Genomic DNA, 17,102 nt, shown 5'->3' with positions numbered 1-17,102 from the left:
TGTAATGGTACCAACTTCATCTGTACAATCAAGAACACTGGTAGCTCCTTTGATGATCCCTGTCAGAGGTAAGATTTCAGGTCAAAGTGACCTTTCATCAGGATGGTTCTGTTGAAAAGTCAGGAGAGGTTAACTTTGTTTCTCTCCACAGATGTTGCCTGACCTGCTGAGCTTTTCCAGCATTCCTGTTTTTATTCAAGATTTTCAGCACCAGCAGTATATTGCCAACGGGAAATGGGAGGGGCAGGGGGGTCACGGAATCCTGATGTTTCGTTTCCTGTTGCGGTAAATGCCACGGAAATTTTCAACAACTTGCATTAGTTAAGAACATGTGAATGAGGAGCAGGAGTAGGCCATTCAGCCCCTCAAGCCTGCTCTGCCATTCAATAGCATGGCTGAACTGATTGTGGCTTCAACTCTACATTGCCACCTACCACCCCTGCTCCCTCCCGCCCCCGATAACCTTTGACTCCGTTAACAGTCAAGAATCTACTGATCTCTGTCTTACAAATATTCAGTGGCTCTGCCACTCTCTGGGGAAGAGAGTTCCAAAGACTCATGAGACCCAAGACAAAGAAATTCTTCTCATTTCAATCTTAAATCTCCAATTTCAATCTTCTTTAGACAAATACATGAATAGGATGGGGTGGGAATGGGAGATATAGACTTCATAAGTGCATATGGTTTTAGTTTAGGCAGGCATCATGATTGGTGCAGGCTTGCAGGGCCGAAGGGCCTGTTCCTGTGCTGTACTGTTCTTTGTTCTTAAATGGAAGATCCCTTATTTTTTAATTGTGTCCCCTAAGTTCTAGTCTCCCCCACAAGAAGTTTTTCAAGGTTAATGGCGCTGAGATAAATATAAGTTGTTGTTGTCTTATGCAATAGTTCACAAGTGCGGCATGCTGGGCATGATTGCAAATCTCGTTATTTTGAGCCAGACGGGTGCTAATTACTGACGTACTACGCTCTCACTGCTGATACATCTTTTGTACTTGTCGCAAGCATTTTTATTTTAAAGTTTGACATGCTCCCTTCAGCAGTCGAGGGTCAGACATGCTGAGCCACACTAACGAGTCTCAGGTTACATCTACCTGAGTGTGACAGTGCTGGCTGGGGTCAGAGGATTCAGCAGCTGGGGCTTCCCTCGAACGACAGACTACAGCGCGAGAAGCATCGCATGTGGAAATCTACGAGAAGACAGAATATACACCATTCATGGCTTCTGAGTCACAAGGATTTTCAGACCCCCACTACTTGACTCAATTGGAAAACCTGTCGCATTTCACCTTTCCTCGCATGGTCATGAATTTAAAAGCTCCTTTGGAGGTTTGGGGGATTTCAGTGACGTGAAGAAGCTAGGATCGACAGAAGGTTAAGAGGTGGGCGGCACAGTGGTGAGCACTGCTGCCTCACAGCGCCAGGGACCCGGGTTCAATTCCGGGTCACTGTCTGTGTGGAGTCTGCATGTTCTCCCTGTGTCTGCGTGGGTTTCCTCCGGGTGCTCCGGTTTCCCCCCCACAGTCCAAAGATGTGCGGGTCAGGTTGATTAGCCGTGCTAAATTAACCCTTAGAGTCAGGGGGATTAGCAAGGTAACTATGAGGGGTTACAGAAATAGGGACTGGGCGGGATTGTGGTCAGTGCAGACTCAATGGCCCGAATGGCCTCCTTCTGCACCGTAGGGATTCTATGATTCTAAGTCATGTAAGTGTTCAAAATCGTCGTACGTTTTGATAGAATGTATAAAGAGAGACCGTTTTGAGTGGTCGGTGAGTTGGAGACCAGACAACACAGATTCGAGTTAACTGGCAAAAGAACCAGAGGGATGAATGAGAAAACGTACTTCATTTTTACACAATGTATGGAACGCACTGTCTGAAAGGGCGGTGGAAGCAGATTCGATTGTAACTTTCAAAAGGAAATTGGATAAACAAATAAACACTCGAACAGGAGATATTTGCAGGACTACGGGCTAAGGGCTGGGGGGGGGCTTTGTGGAACTAATTGGGTAGCTCTTTCAAAGAGCTGGTACAGGCACAATGGACCGAATGGTCTCCTTCTGCGCCATATGATTCTAGGAGGATGTTACAGGTAGGGCTGAACAGGCTGGGCCTTTTTTTCCGTCGGGAAAAGGGAAGACTGAGGGCTGGCCTGATGGATATCGTTACAACTATGAAGGGGTTTGGAAGAGTAGATGTGGAAGGAGATATTTCCATTTGTGGGCAAGACCAGATCTTGGGGCCAGAAATATAAAGATAGTGACTAATATATGAGGTGGTTAGAATATGGAGCTCACGACCACATGGACTGGTTGAGCTAAATATCATTGACATGTCTTAGGGAAAACAAGGGGGGGAGAAAGGAATAGAATAACCAAATTGTACAAACTCCTTGATTTTGCAAATTGCACATGAGGCTGTTTCTTATTCTGTGATTACTTGTGCCAACTCATTAACTTGTTCTCAAGACTCTCTTTGATTTTATTGCCTGATCAGGAGATCTGGCATTTGGTCACATACTCACCTCCGTTCCAGCCTTGACCTGGCCACTGGATTGGTCCTTGCTGCTTAAGAACATCTTTTCCAAGTTAATGGCTGCCGCCTGCACGCTGCGTAGCTGATCTCAGAGGACAGAGATCACGTGGGACCGAATGGGAACGGGAGCGAAAGAGAGAGAAGGAGAAAGACCAGAGGGGGAAAAAAAAGGCCAAGATAATTACAGAGAAGATACAAAGCACAAGATTTAGATGAACAATTTAGAGAGCAAAAGCAGGTTAAAGAGCAGGATTGAGTGTTGACCATATTTGCAGAGAGAACGTGATGTCTCCATATGATAATTCTCACTATCTTGACAGAGGTGTTAAAATTTGTTTAACCTGAAACATGCACCCCCTAAAATGTACGTAACAGAGCCAGAGAGAGAAAGGATGATCTTTTTGTTTATAAACACAACAAATTGCTCTGATCTGAAATGTGGGTGACTCAAAGGACAGTGGAAGCAGATTCAAACCTTATTCCAAAGTGAATTGGATAAATAATTGCAAAATAGCTATTTGCAGGGCTATAGGGGATTTTCACAGTAACTTCCATTGCAGTGTTAACGTAAGCCTACTTCTGACACTAACGAATAAACTTTAAACTCTTCTGATAGGGCAATAGCAGAGCGAGTAATCGGATAGCTCTTTGAAAGAGCTGGCACAGGCATGATGGGCCGAATGGCATGTTCTTGTGCTATATGATTCTGCAATTTCCTATTGCTATTAGGGACACTAATTAACATTAACCACTGACTTCAACAGTTTAAAGTCGACTTTCTGTGTGCAAATCCACAGTTTCTTTTTCTCATTTTCAGACACCTGAAGGAGAGCTAAAAGTTGCGCACAACGTCACTTAACATGGGCAGCGTGCAGCTCTAAAGCTAGGCAGTACCTGTGTCGGAGGGTCGGGTGGGTGAGCCATGGCAGACAGCGAAGAGGAAGCAGAGTCATGGGTGGAGCGAGAAGTGTTGGCGAGAGAATGGGATGAGCTGGTGTCGGACAGAGACGCCTGTTAGGGCCAGCGTTGAAACACATGATGGAAATGGAGAAGAAAGAGGCCAGGAGAAACAAAACAACAAGAGCAAAGCTGAAATAAGCGTCGTGTTAACAGAATGATGCAAAAAAGCACGTGAGGGTGACTGAGAGCACTGGAGTTCCGGGTGGGATCATTGCTTGAATGGAGCATGGGTTTAAAGTTCAGGATTTCACCACAGATTTTCCATCCAGTACTCCCTCTCAGTGCAACTCCCATGGGGAGCATGAAATTTACCCGACAGAATCAGGTGGACGACTGGTGAATAAACAGTTCACTCTTTCTAACCAACACATTCAACATAATGCAAGTCCCACTGCCACCGAGAACAGATAAAGAGTGGAATTTAACCATTTTGGAGGAAACCAATCTATAGATGGGATTTTCCAGCCGCGCCCACCCTAAAGCCAGAAGATCCCACCTGAGGTCAATGGACCTTTGCATGGTCCGTGCCTTGCCCACTACGATTCCCGTGGCGGGCAGGATGGGAAAATTCCACCCTTTGTGTCCGTTAAAGGAAAACAGAGGTGACATTTTCAGGTTATGTGAGGCCAGATCTAGGCTAGATGTTGAATTGCGATTCCTTTCCAGGAGATTAGCGATCTCTGTTCAGGCCAATGTTCACCATTGGGGGAGCGAGCAACCAGGGCCCGTGGTAGCTACTGCGAACAAGGTGTCCACACCCTCAACAGTCAAGGAACAAGGTAACCAGAATGGATGGTGGAATGATGCGAGAATGCAAGTTGACAGCCAGAAATCATAAACCAGACAACAGAGACAACCATTCGATTTTATGGGATACAGTCAATAAATAGCAGAAGGGGAAAATCTCAAGTGAGGGGGAGAAGAAGTGAATCCCCAATAAGGAGGTGGGATAAATTGTCAGTGGGGGGGGGGGCGGGGAGAGAGAGAGGGTGGAATCCTCAGTTGGGGGGGGCATAAGCGTTGGAGGGGGAAGAATCCCAATGTGTGGAAGTCCCTTGTGGGAGAGTGGGTGGCAAGGCTCCAGTACGGGAGGGTTGGAGGCCTAAGTGCAGAGGATGTGAGCTGTGGGGTGGTGCAGAAACCCCAGTGTGGGTGGGTAGAGGTGAAACCCTAATATGGGGGAGGGGCAAATTATCAGAGTGAAGAAAGAGGGAAGAATCGCCAGTGTGCGGCAAGAGGGGGAGTGGGGGTGCCGGTGTGGGGGCAGGGAAGTCCCAGTGTTGGGGAGAAGAGCAAGTCCCAGTGTGGGTTAGGAGGCCCCAATGTGGGTTAGGAGGCCCCAATGTGGAGTGTGGGTGTCCCCAGTGTTGGGGAGAGGGGCAAGTCCCAGTGTGGGTTGGGAGGCTCCAGTGTAGAGTCTGGGGGTCCCCAGTGTTGGGGAGAGAGGCAAGTCCCAGTGTGGGTTGGGAAGCCCCAGTGTGGAGTGTGGAGGAGCCCCCAGCGTTTAGGGAAGATGGCAGCCCAACCTGTCGGTGATCTTGGCCCTGCCAACATAAATTAAGCACCAGTTGGAGACTCACCTTGCCCCTATAGACAGAGGGACAGAGTGATGAGCTAATTCATTCTGGCCATGGTATTGGGACTGGGAACAGTATCAGGCTGACCTCTGATGGACAGGTGTCAATGCAACATGGAGTTCAGTACGATGGATGTGAACACTGATAGCTGTGTAGAATCCGTCCCATCAAGTCTTACACCCAGAAAGAAAATATCCTTTCCTCCAGTTGGTTTCAGTGATAGAAATATAGGAACAGGAGGCCACTCAGCCCCTTGAGCCTGTTCCACCATTCAGTTGATCATTCCATCTACTTGCCTTAATTTTGTAGTACTTAATATCCCTGGTGTCGCACCTGCATGTAAACTGCAGTTTTTCACTTTGCAATGAAGAGGTTTCGACATCTCATGGCTTTGAAAGAAGTGCTCCAGTCAGGGGAATCATTTAGAATTCGACTAAAACACTAGCCGAGAGAGCACACACCTGTTGTCTCAGAGTCCTGCCCCCAAACAGTGCAGTAAGATGAGCTCCTCTCTCCTTTATGCTCTTCCTGCTAAATGGAACGTCACCTTGTGCTAGAGACAGAGTTTTCCTCTGCGGTACAGAAGGCAAGAGAGGTTTAAGACAAACAGGAGAGAAATCAGACAGAAAAGATGGTGTCGGAGCAGGTTGGATGCAGACAGCAGCAGCACCGAGGGTAAATCCCAGGGGACTCGGTGATGCTGCCAGGACTTCAGGGCTAACAAATAACGGCAGCCAACCAACGATAGGCCAATCTCAATAAAGGAGGCTGCCTGTTAAACCTTAGTCTTCCAGGCCTGGGCAGCAACTGGGCAGAGCAGATTGTCTATTCATTGTACGAACATTCAGGAGACCATTCGGCCTTAACCCTGTTTACATTTTTAAGGTACACAGCACAGGTAAAAGGCCATTCAGCCCAACCAATTCATGCGAGCAATAATGCTCTACCTGGCTTTCCTCACCTCACCTTATCAACATAACTTTCTATTCCTTATGAATTTATCAAGCTTCCCCTTAATGCATCTGTACTATTTGCTTCAATCACACCGTCTGGTAGCAAGTTCCACATTCTCACCACTCTTTGGGTGAAGGCATTTCTTTTGAATTCCCTCCTGGATTTCTTAGTGACTGTCTGACATTGGTGACTTCTACTTACGCTCTTCCCCAAAAGTGAAAGCATTCTCCCTGTATCTAGTCTATCAACGCTTTTCATCATTATAAAGACCTCGCCCTTGGTCACCTCTCAACCATCTCTTTTCAAGTAAAAAGAGGCCCAGCCTGTCATCTCCCCTGATAGGTATACCCCTGCATTTCTGCTATCGACCTTGTAAACCCCTTGCACTGTCTCCTGCGACTCTATTTTTAAAAATATATTACAACAGGCGGGAAGGACAAGGGCAGAAGATACATGGGAAAACCACCAGCTCCAAGTTCCCTTCCAAGCCACTGACCATCCTGACTTGGAAATATAATCGCCGTTCCTTCACAGTCGCTGGGTCAAAACCTTGGCATTCCCTCCCTAACAGCACTATGGGTGTACTTACACCACATGGACAGCAGCAGTTCAGGAAGGTCGCTCACTGCCACCTTCTCAAGGGCAAATAGGAATGGGCAATAAATGCCGGCCTTGTCTGCGATGCTCATGTCCCATGAATGAATTTTTAAAAAGCAGAATTGTTTGCAGTTGTACAGGTGTGCCCTAGCCAAGGTTTGATACAAGTTTAGTGCAACTTCTTTAGTTTTCCATCCAATCCCTTTGAATATGACCTCTATTCGATTCAATTGAAATTCTTTGGCTGATCTGCATCACCACTCCATTTCGTCTGGACTTCCCCCACCAAAGGAGTCTATCTACCCTATCGAATCCTTTAATCACCTCAACCTTTCAATTAGATTACCCCTTAAATTCCCACATCCAAGTGACTACAACATCGAGCTATGCAACCACTCCTTTAATTAACTCTCTCTGTCATTCTAGTGACTCTGTGCTGTACACCTTCCAATATCAATATATCCTCCCTGAAGTGCTGTGTCCAGAACTGAGTGCAGCGACTCCAGTAACCCTTCGATTTCAACAGAATGGAAATCGGATTGGGGGGCAAATGTTTCAATCCTTCGGTTATGGGGAGAGATGGGAGAAGCTGGGAGTATTCACCTAACAGTAGCAGAGGTTAAGAGGAGATTCAATTGAGTTGTTAAAAATTATGAAAGTTTTGAGAAAGCATATGATTAGAAATTCCTTCCAATTGCAGCAGGGTCTGTAGAGATCATAGATCACCCTGCCAGATTCCTGTCCAGGCAATGAAGACAAAGATTTAACCGCTTCCCCCACCCCTCCCATCAATATGGAAACATGCAAGAAAAGCAGCACTCCTTGAAATTAGTAGCATTCCATAGAATCATCACACCCCACTCAGACCCCTTCACATCTCTCCATCTATTGCGTCAACAGAACCTTCTAAATCTGTGACCTCCATCACCTAGAAGGACAAGGGCAGCAGACGCATGGGAATACCACGTCTCCAAACCACACACCATCCTGACGGGAACTATATCACCACTCCTTCAATGTCGCTGGGTCGAAATCCTATAACTCCCTTTGTTACACTAAGGTGGGTGTACCTGCTCCACGTGGATGGCAGCAGCTCACCACCACCTTTACAAGGGCAATTAGGCGTGGCCAAAGAATGCCGAGCTTGCCAACAATCAGAGAAATAATCATTAAAAAATTGCACACAGCTTGTTTTTATTCCAATGTGATGATGCTTCTGGAATAGCAAAACTTGTTTACACTCTAACACAACTGCAAAATGCCCAACATGCACAGATATAAACCTCTCATTAAACACAAATATCGGATTCACAGAAGCACACAGTTCCCCCATCATGCTGGTTAAGTGCAGAGAAAGAATTACACAACTAAAGGCCCATGTTCAAGAACAATGTTGGCAGAGTCACAAATGCAACAAAGAAGACAGCAATAGTTAGGTCAGCTACAACTACACCAAAGGATCTCTGTGCATTCCATCCACTCATCACTGCAGTTAACAGAACAGAAAGAAAAATGCTTCAATCCTTCAGATATGGGGACAGACTGGAGAAACTAAGCTTGTTCTCTTTAAAACAGAAAAAGTTAGAGAGTAGCTTCAATGGAGTCGTTCAATCGTATGAAAACTTGGAGAGAGTAAATGAGGTGGGTCAGTTGAGGTGACAGATACAAAGTAATTGGCAAATGAACCAGAGGGCAAATGAGGAGATTTTTTTTTAGAAGCGAGTTATGGTCTGGAATTCACTGCCTGAAAGGGTGGTGGAAGCAGATTCAATTTAAAAAGGGAATTAGATCATTACATGAAAATGACAACAAAAAAAAATCACGGCTATGGGGAAAGAACAGGGGAGTGGAATAATTGGATTGTTCTTTCAAACAGCTGGCAAAGACACAATGGGCTAAATGGCCTCCATCTGTGCTGTTGTTATTTTTTGATTCTATGAAATGCACAGGTTTAGAATCAAAGTGATTTTATTCAGCACTCAGTCAGTAAACAAACTGGTTAGCGTGAAGTGTAAGATGCAGGGCCGATTGGGGAAGGGAGGAGAGAGAGGAAAAAAAGAGAGACGAAGAAAAGAGAGATGAGAGAGGAGAGGGGGAACAGAGGAGAGAAGGAAGAGGGGGAGAGGAGAGAAAAGAGAGAGGAGAGAGAGGAGAAAGGGATGAAAGGAGGGAGAGAGGATAGAAAAGAAAGATTGAGGAAAGAAAAGAGAAAGAGAGGAAAGAAGAGTGAGAAGAGGGAAGAGAGGGAGAGGAGAGAAAAGGGAGAGGAGAGAAGGTGAGAAGAGAATGGGTGGGAAGAGAGGAGGAAAAAAGATGAGAGGAAAGAGGGGCAAGAAAGGGAGGGGCGAGGAAAGAGAGGGTAGTAAAAAGAGGAGCGGAAATAAAGAGACATCAGCTCATCACCTGATCAAGTTTTTCTTCTAGACGTTGAAGGCGTTGGAGAACACCGGAAAGCATAAAGGCAGAATGAGGAGGTACAGTCACGCGTTTCGATGGCCCTGTCTGACTCTCAACTTTCTTGGTGTATTTTGCTTCTCTGATTACTTGCTCAGCATTGGCCACCAGGTCAGACTACAAAAGAAAAGCCACAACTATCACAAACCACAAAAAAACAAGTAGATAAGTGTGTACACCAGCCAATTTCCTGCGGTGTTGCACACAGGGGACCAAGACAAAAGTGTAGTCTTCAGGTGAAGTGGAGTCAGAGGGCAGGATATAACTGGCATAGGGCACCAGGTCAGCATATTTCACTTGCTATTTTGAAGTCATAGTTTCTTATCCTCGTTTTCATTATAAATTTCTATGTCCATGTTTTTAATGCAAACTGCCCACCCAAACTGGCAACACTTCTACTCCCAGCTTTCCACCAATGGTGACATCGCCTTCACTGGCAAGAAAGCGTAATCACAGTGTGACTGGTTAACATGGACCGTTCTTACTATGAACATTATAACAGCAAATCAGGGGACAGAATTTCCTATGGGAATTACGGCCAAAACTGCACTTAAATTATGCCACTCTCAATTTGTACCTAAACCTCTTACCAATCTAATTTAGGCATGCCAGGACAAAAACATGGGTGTAAGTATTCAGGGCTGAGGAACGATGCGGAACTCGCTATATACTCCACTTCTAAACGTAAAAATGAAAGATTCAATTATCTTCATGCCTATGATATGCTGCAATTATACACTTTTATCTTTGGCAGCACTTACAGTACTGAGGGCAGGGTGACATAGATAGTTTCTACTATTGAAGAATTTATCACAAAAGGTTGACAGGAACGGCTCATAAGCATTGCTGTAAAAGGAGACATGCTGTCGAAGATTTTCGTCTTGCACTCATCAGAACAGAATTGCAAGAATACCAAATTTCAAAGGGAACAACAAATTTGTGATAACATATAATCATTTATAAATTAGTTGTTCCCTTTGAGCTTTGGTGTTCTGGTGATTCTGTTCTGATGAGTGCAATTTGAAAAGCTTCAACAATATGCTCTTTCTTTTCCCAGCAACGTTCAAGTCCTGAAGAGGTCTTAAGTACATGACCAGTCCTAAAGCCCTTGTGTTTAATATTATATCAACGTCACCTGATTCACTGAGCAAAGATCCATTTTAATCCAGCCTGTCTCTTCAAAAACTTAAACGTTTATCAAATCACTCCATTATTCCTCTCGTGTCCCAGTTTTTCATTGTGGATTATTATGTGCCTTACCACTTCTAAATTTATTTTCTACTCAAGCTTTTCTCCACCCTGAATTTAATTTTCGCAGAGGCCTGGTCATGAATAAAAGCTATTCCCAGTGAGACATATTTGAAACCCTGAACTGCGTTGTCACAGCATCTGAGTTGAAGTGTCAATTGTGCTGCGCTCATTCACATTCTCACGATTAATCACACAACACAAATCTTCGTACCTTCATTGTCTGAGAGCAGAGAACAGTCCCAACTTGGTCCTCGGGTTTAAGAAAACGAGGGTTTGCACAACCCTCAGAAGACGGGGGCAGTGGTGGTTTTGTCGCACAGGAAGGCACTGAAACCTGCGCGCCATGTGACAAGACGGGAGAAATGAAGATATATTGAGAAAGGAGAGGAAAGAAGAGAGAATCGGTGACTTTTATAATTGTGAGATATCAGCATTGAATGGAAAAAATAAGCAGATGCAGTGAATCACTGCTGAAAGCGTGTTATAACCTGGGGATGTCAATGTGTCCGAGCTTGGCATCACAATTAGTCTGATAGCTACATTCCGTTGCATGTCAGGGGTCATTCGAAGCATAAACTTGCATCTACTGCCTTTTTCCACCTCTGTAATATCACCCAGCTGTGTCACTGCTCCCAGTTCATCTGCAGCTGAAACCCTCACCTGTGTCGCTGTTACTTCTAGTTTCCACTGTTCCGATGCCCTCATGTCCGGCCTCCCGTCTTCCATAAATTCAACTCAACCAAAGCCTGGGAACCCGGTTCCTAAACTGTGCCAAGTCCCATTTACCCATCATCCATTGTGCTCACTGACGTACGCTGATTCCCAGTCTAGCAATGTCTCGGTTGCAAAATCCTCAGCTATGTTTTCAAACCCCTACGTGGCCTCCCCTCTCCCTATCTCTGTAATCTCCTCCAGCTCGACAACCTTCCAAGATCTCTAGGCTCCTTGAGGGCGGCATGGTGGCACAGTGGTTAGCACTGCTGCCTCACAGCGCCAGGGACCCGGGTTCAATTCCCGGCTTGGATCACTGTCTGTGCGGAGTCTGCACGTTCTCCCCGTATCGGCGTGGGTTTCCTCTGGGTGCTCCGGTTTCCTCCCACAGTCCAAAGGCGTGCGGGTTGGGTTAATTGGCCATGCTAAATTGCCTCTTAGTGTCAGGGGGATTAGCAGCATAAATACGTGTGGTTATGGGGCTAGGGCCTGACAGGGATTGTTCACAGAATCATAAAATCCCTACAGTGCAGAAGGAGGCCATTTGGCCCATTGAGCCCGCACTGACCACAATCCCCCCCAACTCTATCCCCGTAACCCCACATATCTACCCTGCTAATCCCCTGACACTAAGGGGCAATTTTCCATGGCCAATCAACCTAATGAGCACATCTTTGGAGTGTGGGAGGAAGCCAAAGCACCCAGAGGAAACCCACGCAGAGACAGGGAGAACATGCAAACTCCACACAGACAGTGACCCAAGGCCGGAATTGAACCCAGGTCCCTGGAGCTGTGAGGCAGCAGTGCTCACCATTGTGCCACCTTTTCAGGTGGGATTAAAAGATCCCTTGGCCACTGTTCCGAAGAAGGACAAGGAAGTTTCCACATGGTGTCCCAGCCAAAATTTACTCTTAATTAAGATCATTAAAATACGTTATCTGTTCATTAACATTTTGCTGTTTGTGGGAGCTTGCTGTGCACAAATTGGCCGCAATGTTTCCTACATTACAACGGAATGTACGCTTCAATATAACATCATTGGCTCTAAAACACTTTGGAAAAGCTGAGTTTGTGAAAGGTCCTATAGAAATGCAATTCTTTGCAGATGTGGAGTTTTCTCCCCTTCATTGATTTGCGATTTTCCACCCAATAACAAATCAAAAAACAGTTAACTTCCTAAAATTAAAAAACATTGATTTGCTTCATAGTAACAGTAATGATTGTTGAGACGTAGAAACAATCTTATGCTGGTTCACTATTTGTTGTGTATATATCAAAAACTGAGATTTGTGCTTTTAAAATGTTAATGTAGATGAAATAAAATGGAATCCCACTCATCTGTACAGGATCCAGTGATCCACCAATGGAATCCCACTCACATCTCTACAGCATCCAGTAATCAACCAATGAAACTCCACTCACACTTATACAGGATCCAGTGATTGGCTAAAAGATTTCCAGTTACACCTGTACAGGATCCAGTGTTTGGCTAAGGGAGTCTCAAGTCATTTCTGTACTGGATCCAGTGATTGGCTAAGGGATTCCGACTCACACCTGTACAAGATCTAGTGATTTGTTAAGGGATTCCCGCTCACACCTGTACAGGATCCAGTGATTGGCTAAGGGAATCCCACTCACACCTATACAGGATCCAGTGATTGGCTAAGGGATTCCGACACACACCTGTACAGGATCCCGTGATTGGTTAAGGGATTCCCACTCACACCTGTACAGGATCCAGTGATTGGTTAAGGGATTCCCACTCACACCTGTACACGATCCAGTGATTGGCTAAAGGTTTCCCACTCACACCTGTATAGGATCCAGTGATTGGTTAAGGGATTCCCATTCATACCTGTACAGGATCCAGTGATTGGCTAAGGGAATCCCACTCATACTTGTACAGGATCCGGTGACTGGCAAAGGAATCCCACTCATACCTGGATAATGCTCCAAACCAAGGGCGCCACAGGAATATTTCTTACCTGCCTCCGAAGTGAGGAGCTTGGTGCATTCTCTTCAAACTTTGCTAATAACTGTGTTGCCATCGACTTCACTTTGTTTTGGTTCCCAACACCTTTTGTCTCATTCCCGTCACTTTTGAGATTCATTGCCTGTGTGGACAAATCAGACCCGTGTTCAACACAATCAGAGCCAAGTCCCCCACTAATCCCCAGGGCAAGCAAGCAGAGAGTGAGGAGCAAGGCAGGGATGTCAGGAAAATATGGGAATCACTGACAGATGAAAATGAAACAGCATCAATTTACATTTATATAGAAGCCTTAAAAGTGGTGAAAGATCCCAAGTTACTTTGCAGTTACTATCAAACAATGATGCCTGCATCTCCCTGCACCAGAGAGAGTTTCCTTGGCTTTTGGGATCCACTATGTCACTGAGAACATGGAAGATGATGGCTTCTTCCTTCTTAATGCTCCTTCTCAACTCCCAGTTCACTCACATCCTGCAAGGTGCTGATGCTGGGAATGTGGACCTCTTCCTTTCTACCACACAGCCCCCTCGACTCATCCCAATCTTCCCCTCGGACTTCCTTGGAGGAATCGTAAATGGCAGAACCCTAGGAACATTAACATACAGAGGGATCTGGGTGTGCAGGTCCACAGTCCCCTGAAACTGTCAACACAGGTGATCAAGGTGACTAAGCAGGCACATGTCATGCTTGCCTTCATCAGCCAGGACATTGAGTACAAGAGTTGGGAAATCATGTTGCAGATATATAAAACCTTGGTTAGGCCACATTTGGAATACAGAATGCAGTTCTGGTCACCCCACTACCAGAAGGACTTGGAAGCTTTGGACAAAGTGCAAAGGTGGTTCACCAGGATGTTGGCTCTGAGGACAGTTGAATAAACTAGGATTGTTGTCACTGGAAAGACGGAGGCTGAGGGGAGACCCGATTGAGGTCTACAAAATTATGAGAGGCATAGTCAGGGTGGATAGTCAGAGGCTTTTTCCAAGGGTGGAAGTGTCAATTACAAGGGGGCACAGGTTCAAGGTGAGAGCGGGAAAGTTTAAGGGAGATGTGCGGGGGAAGTTTTTCACGCAGAGAGTGGTGGGTGCCTGGAACGCGCTGCCAGAGGAGGTGGTGGAAGCAGGCACATTAGCAACATTTAAGAGGCATCTGGATGGGTACATGAATAGGGAGGGAATAGAGGGTTACAGACTGAGTAAGGGCAGGAGGTTTTTTTTTTAGTTTACTTAGGGCATTATGATAGGCACAGGCTTGGAGGGCCAAAGGGCCTGTTCCTGTGCTGTACTCTTCTTTGTTCCTGCTTTCAGACACCTAGAAATTGCCACCTGGCGAGCCATAGGAACCCGGGAGTTAGGAAAGAGAGGAGGTGCAGCAGGAACATCGGGACTCCCGTCACATGGGTCTGACACTCTCAACCACCAGCTCATACCCGGCACACACTTTGGAAGCTGGAACATGGTGAGTCACTGGGCATGAGTGGACTGCAGCCTTGCCAGGGGTAAAGAATGGTTCGCCTGCCAGCTCACCAGAGGGTGAGGAGGCAGGCAAGTGCTGATGCAGAGGACTCAGCTGAGGACATCGATGGGGCAGCAATTGGGAGAGTTCTGAATGGGAATGCACATTGAGGCACTGCGTGCATTGGCTGCTCTGCTGGGCAGCCTGCTATCACTGTCTAGGAGCAAGGAAGAGTTTGGCTCAAAGCTGGCTAATGGAATGGCATAGAGCTTCCCCTCTCCACAGCCTCTGCTTCATCTCCCTGCTTCTCTGCAGATCCAGAGGCACTGACCCTATTAAAGCTCATATGTGTTGCAGCCTTTCTGTGGACAGGTCACCTACTGCTCAGCCCTCCCTGCGAGAGCTCAGCAACGATTTCTGGTAAATCCACCAAAACACTTCCATAAAGTTTGCTTTTATAAAACAATATTCCAATTATCCACTATTCCACTAACCTCCTGCGACAGCAAGTCTGCCTTCTTCCTCCTCTTACTTGTGGCATCATCACCTTCACTTTTCTTTTCCTGCTGGTAAAGAGAATGATTATTAAAACACACGTTGTACTGGATACACTGATAACAACACAATTATACTGCTAACTTCACAAATATACTCATAACTTCACAAATATACCATGACTCAACATTCATTTTTAAAAAATCAGTATCTGTTTCTGCACAGCTTTGGATGTTTACAGTTCAAATGGAGGCCATTCATCCTACCCCATTGTCGTCCTCTCTCCCCATAGCCCCACATCAATCCCAAACTAATCCCACTACCCTACTCTTTCCAAATAGCCCTGGACAAATCCCAGACTAATCCCACTATCCAACTCTCTCCAAATAGCCCTGTATCAATCCCAAACTAATCCCACGACCCTACTGTCTCCAAATAACCCTGTATCAATCCCAAAATAATCCCACTACCCTACTCTCTCCAAATAGCCCTGTATCAACCCAAACTAATCCCACTGCTTTACTCTCTCCAAATAGCCCTGTATCAATCCCAAACTAATCCCATTACCCTACTCTCTCCAAATCGCCTGATATCAATCCCAAACTAATCCCACTGCCCTACTCTCTCCAAATTGCCCTGTATCAATCTCAAACTAATGCCACTACCCTACTCTCTCCAAATAGCCCTGTATCAATTCCAAAGTAATCCAATTAGCCTACTCTCTCCAAATAGCCCTGCATCAATCCCAAACTAATCCCACTGCCTTACTCTCTCCAGATAGCCCTGTATCAATCTCAAACTAATCCCACTACCCTACCCACTCCAAATAGCTCCATGTTGATCCCCCAACTAATCCCATTCTCTCCCCAAAGTTGTTCTCAGTCTTTTGTTTTGTTATGAAAATCTCCCAGGTGTCTATCATATTGAGTTTACAGCAGAGAAAGAAGCCATTTGGCCTAACTGGTTTATGTTCCAATGGGGCTTAACAGGGGTAAGACGCTGGAAAATCCAGAACACGGCATCACAATCTCAGGATGAAGGGTCGATCATTAAGGCTGAGATGAGGAAAAATTTCTTCACTACCCCAGGGTGTTGTGGATGCTCCATCGCTGAGTGTATTTAAAGCAGAGATAGGCAGATTTGTTGGTCTCTCAGAGATTCAGGTGGAACTGAAACCCAAGATCAGTCATGCTCACAATGAATGGCTTGATGGACCATTTGGCCTACTCCTTCCCTTGTATAGGTGTTAATGTTCCACATGCGCCTCCTCCCACTCTGTATCGCACCCTCTCAGTATATCCTTCCATTCCTTTATCCCTCATCTCTTTATCTAGCTTCCCCTTTACATATCGAAGCAAATCACCTCAGCTACTCCCTATGGTAGCGGGTTCCACTCTCTGGGTAAAGAAGTTTCTTCTGAATTCCCCATTGAACGCATTGGCAACTATCTTATATTTATGACCCAAGTTCTGGTCTCACCCACAAGTGGAAACATCTGCTCCACGTCTACCCGATCATATTTCATGTGAAATTTTTCTTGTGTCAAGTTCCGCAGACTCTACACATCCAACACAGAGCTCGTTGTGATTCTCTTACCTTTGGTGTCCGTTTCCTTGGCAACAAGTTGAAACCATTGAAGATTGAATGTGATTGCCTGGTTGGATTTGCAGACATGTTGTTGCCACACTCATTATCCTGTCTGAGGACAGCTGCTGGAAAAAGACACAAAGGCCAAGGTGAAGACGATGATATCATTTTTAATGTTCCATCTACAAAAGAATCAAAGGGGAATTTTTTTTTAAATGTGGGTTGTTGCGATTCTGGAATGCACTGCCTGAAGGAGCTGCGGGAGCAAATTCATCAGTCATTTTCAAAACGGAATTGGATAAATACTCAAAAGGGAATACTTATTTACATTGCTATTGGGAAAGAGCAGGGGGAGTGGGAATAATTGGATGATTATCGCAAAGAGTCAGCACAGGAAAAATGGGCCGAATGATCTGCTTCTGTGCTGTGTCTTCTACGATCTGAAAGTGCGGAATCTTGTGTATCCGAAATCTTGTTCAGCTGGACAAATGATCCGGAGACACAAGTTCAAATCTCACCGAGGCAGCAAGGGAATTCAA

General features: G+C 45.6%; 1 protein-coding gene across 1 annotated transcript in view; it reads right to left on the bottom strand.

The window, feature by feature from the left end:
* mical2b (microtubule associated monooxygenase, calponin and LIM domain containing 2b) overlaps positions 1–17,102 on the bottom strand; it is a 267,163-nt gene that overhangs the window by 115,921 nt on the left and 134,140 nt on the right. Inside the window, 9 exon segments of the mRNA XM_078221390.1 lie at positions 1,092–1,187; positions 2,522–2,614; positions 3,427–3,543; positions 5,531–5,641; positions 9,024–9,191; positions 10,537–10,659; positions 13,022–13,150; positions 14,976–15,047; positions 16,573–16,688. Of these exon segments, the coding sequence (XP_078077516.1) occupies positions 1,092–1,187; positions 2,522–2,614; positions 3,427–3,543; positions 5,531–5,641; positions 9,024–9,191; positions 10,537–10,659; positions 13,022–13,150; positions 14,976–15,047; positions 16,573–16,688 (1,025 nt within the window).

This window comes from Mustelus asterias, chromosome 9 (assembly GCF_964213995.1).
Source record: "Mustelus asterias chromosome 9, sMusAst1.hap1.1, whole genome shotgun sequence".
Classification (NCBI taxonomy): domain Eukaryota; kingdom Metazoa; phylum Chordata; class Chondrichthyes; order Carcharhiniformes; family Triakidae; genus Mustelus; species Mustelus asterias.
This window is presented reverse-complemented; position numbering and strand designations above follow the sequence as displayed.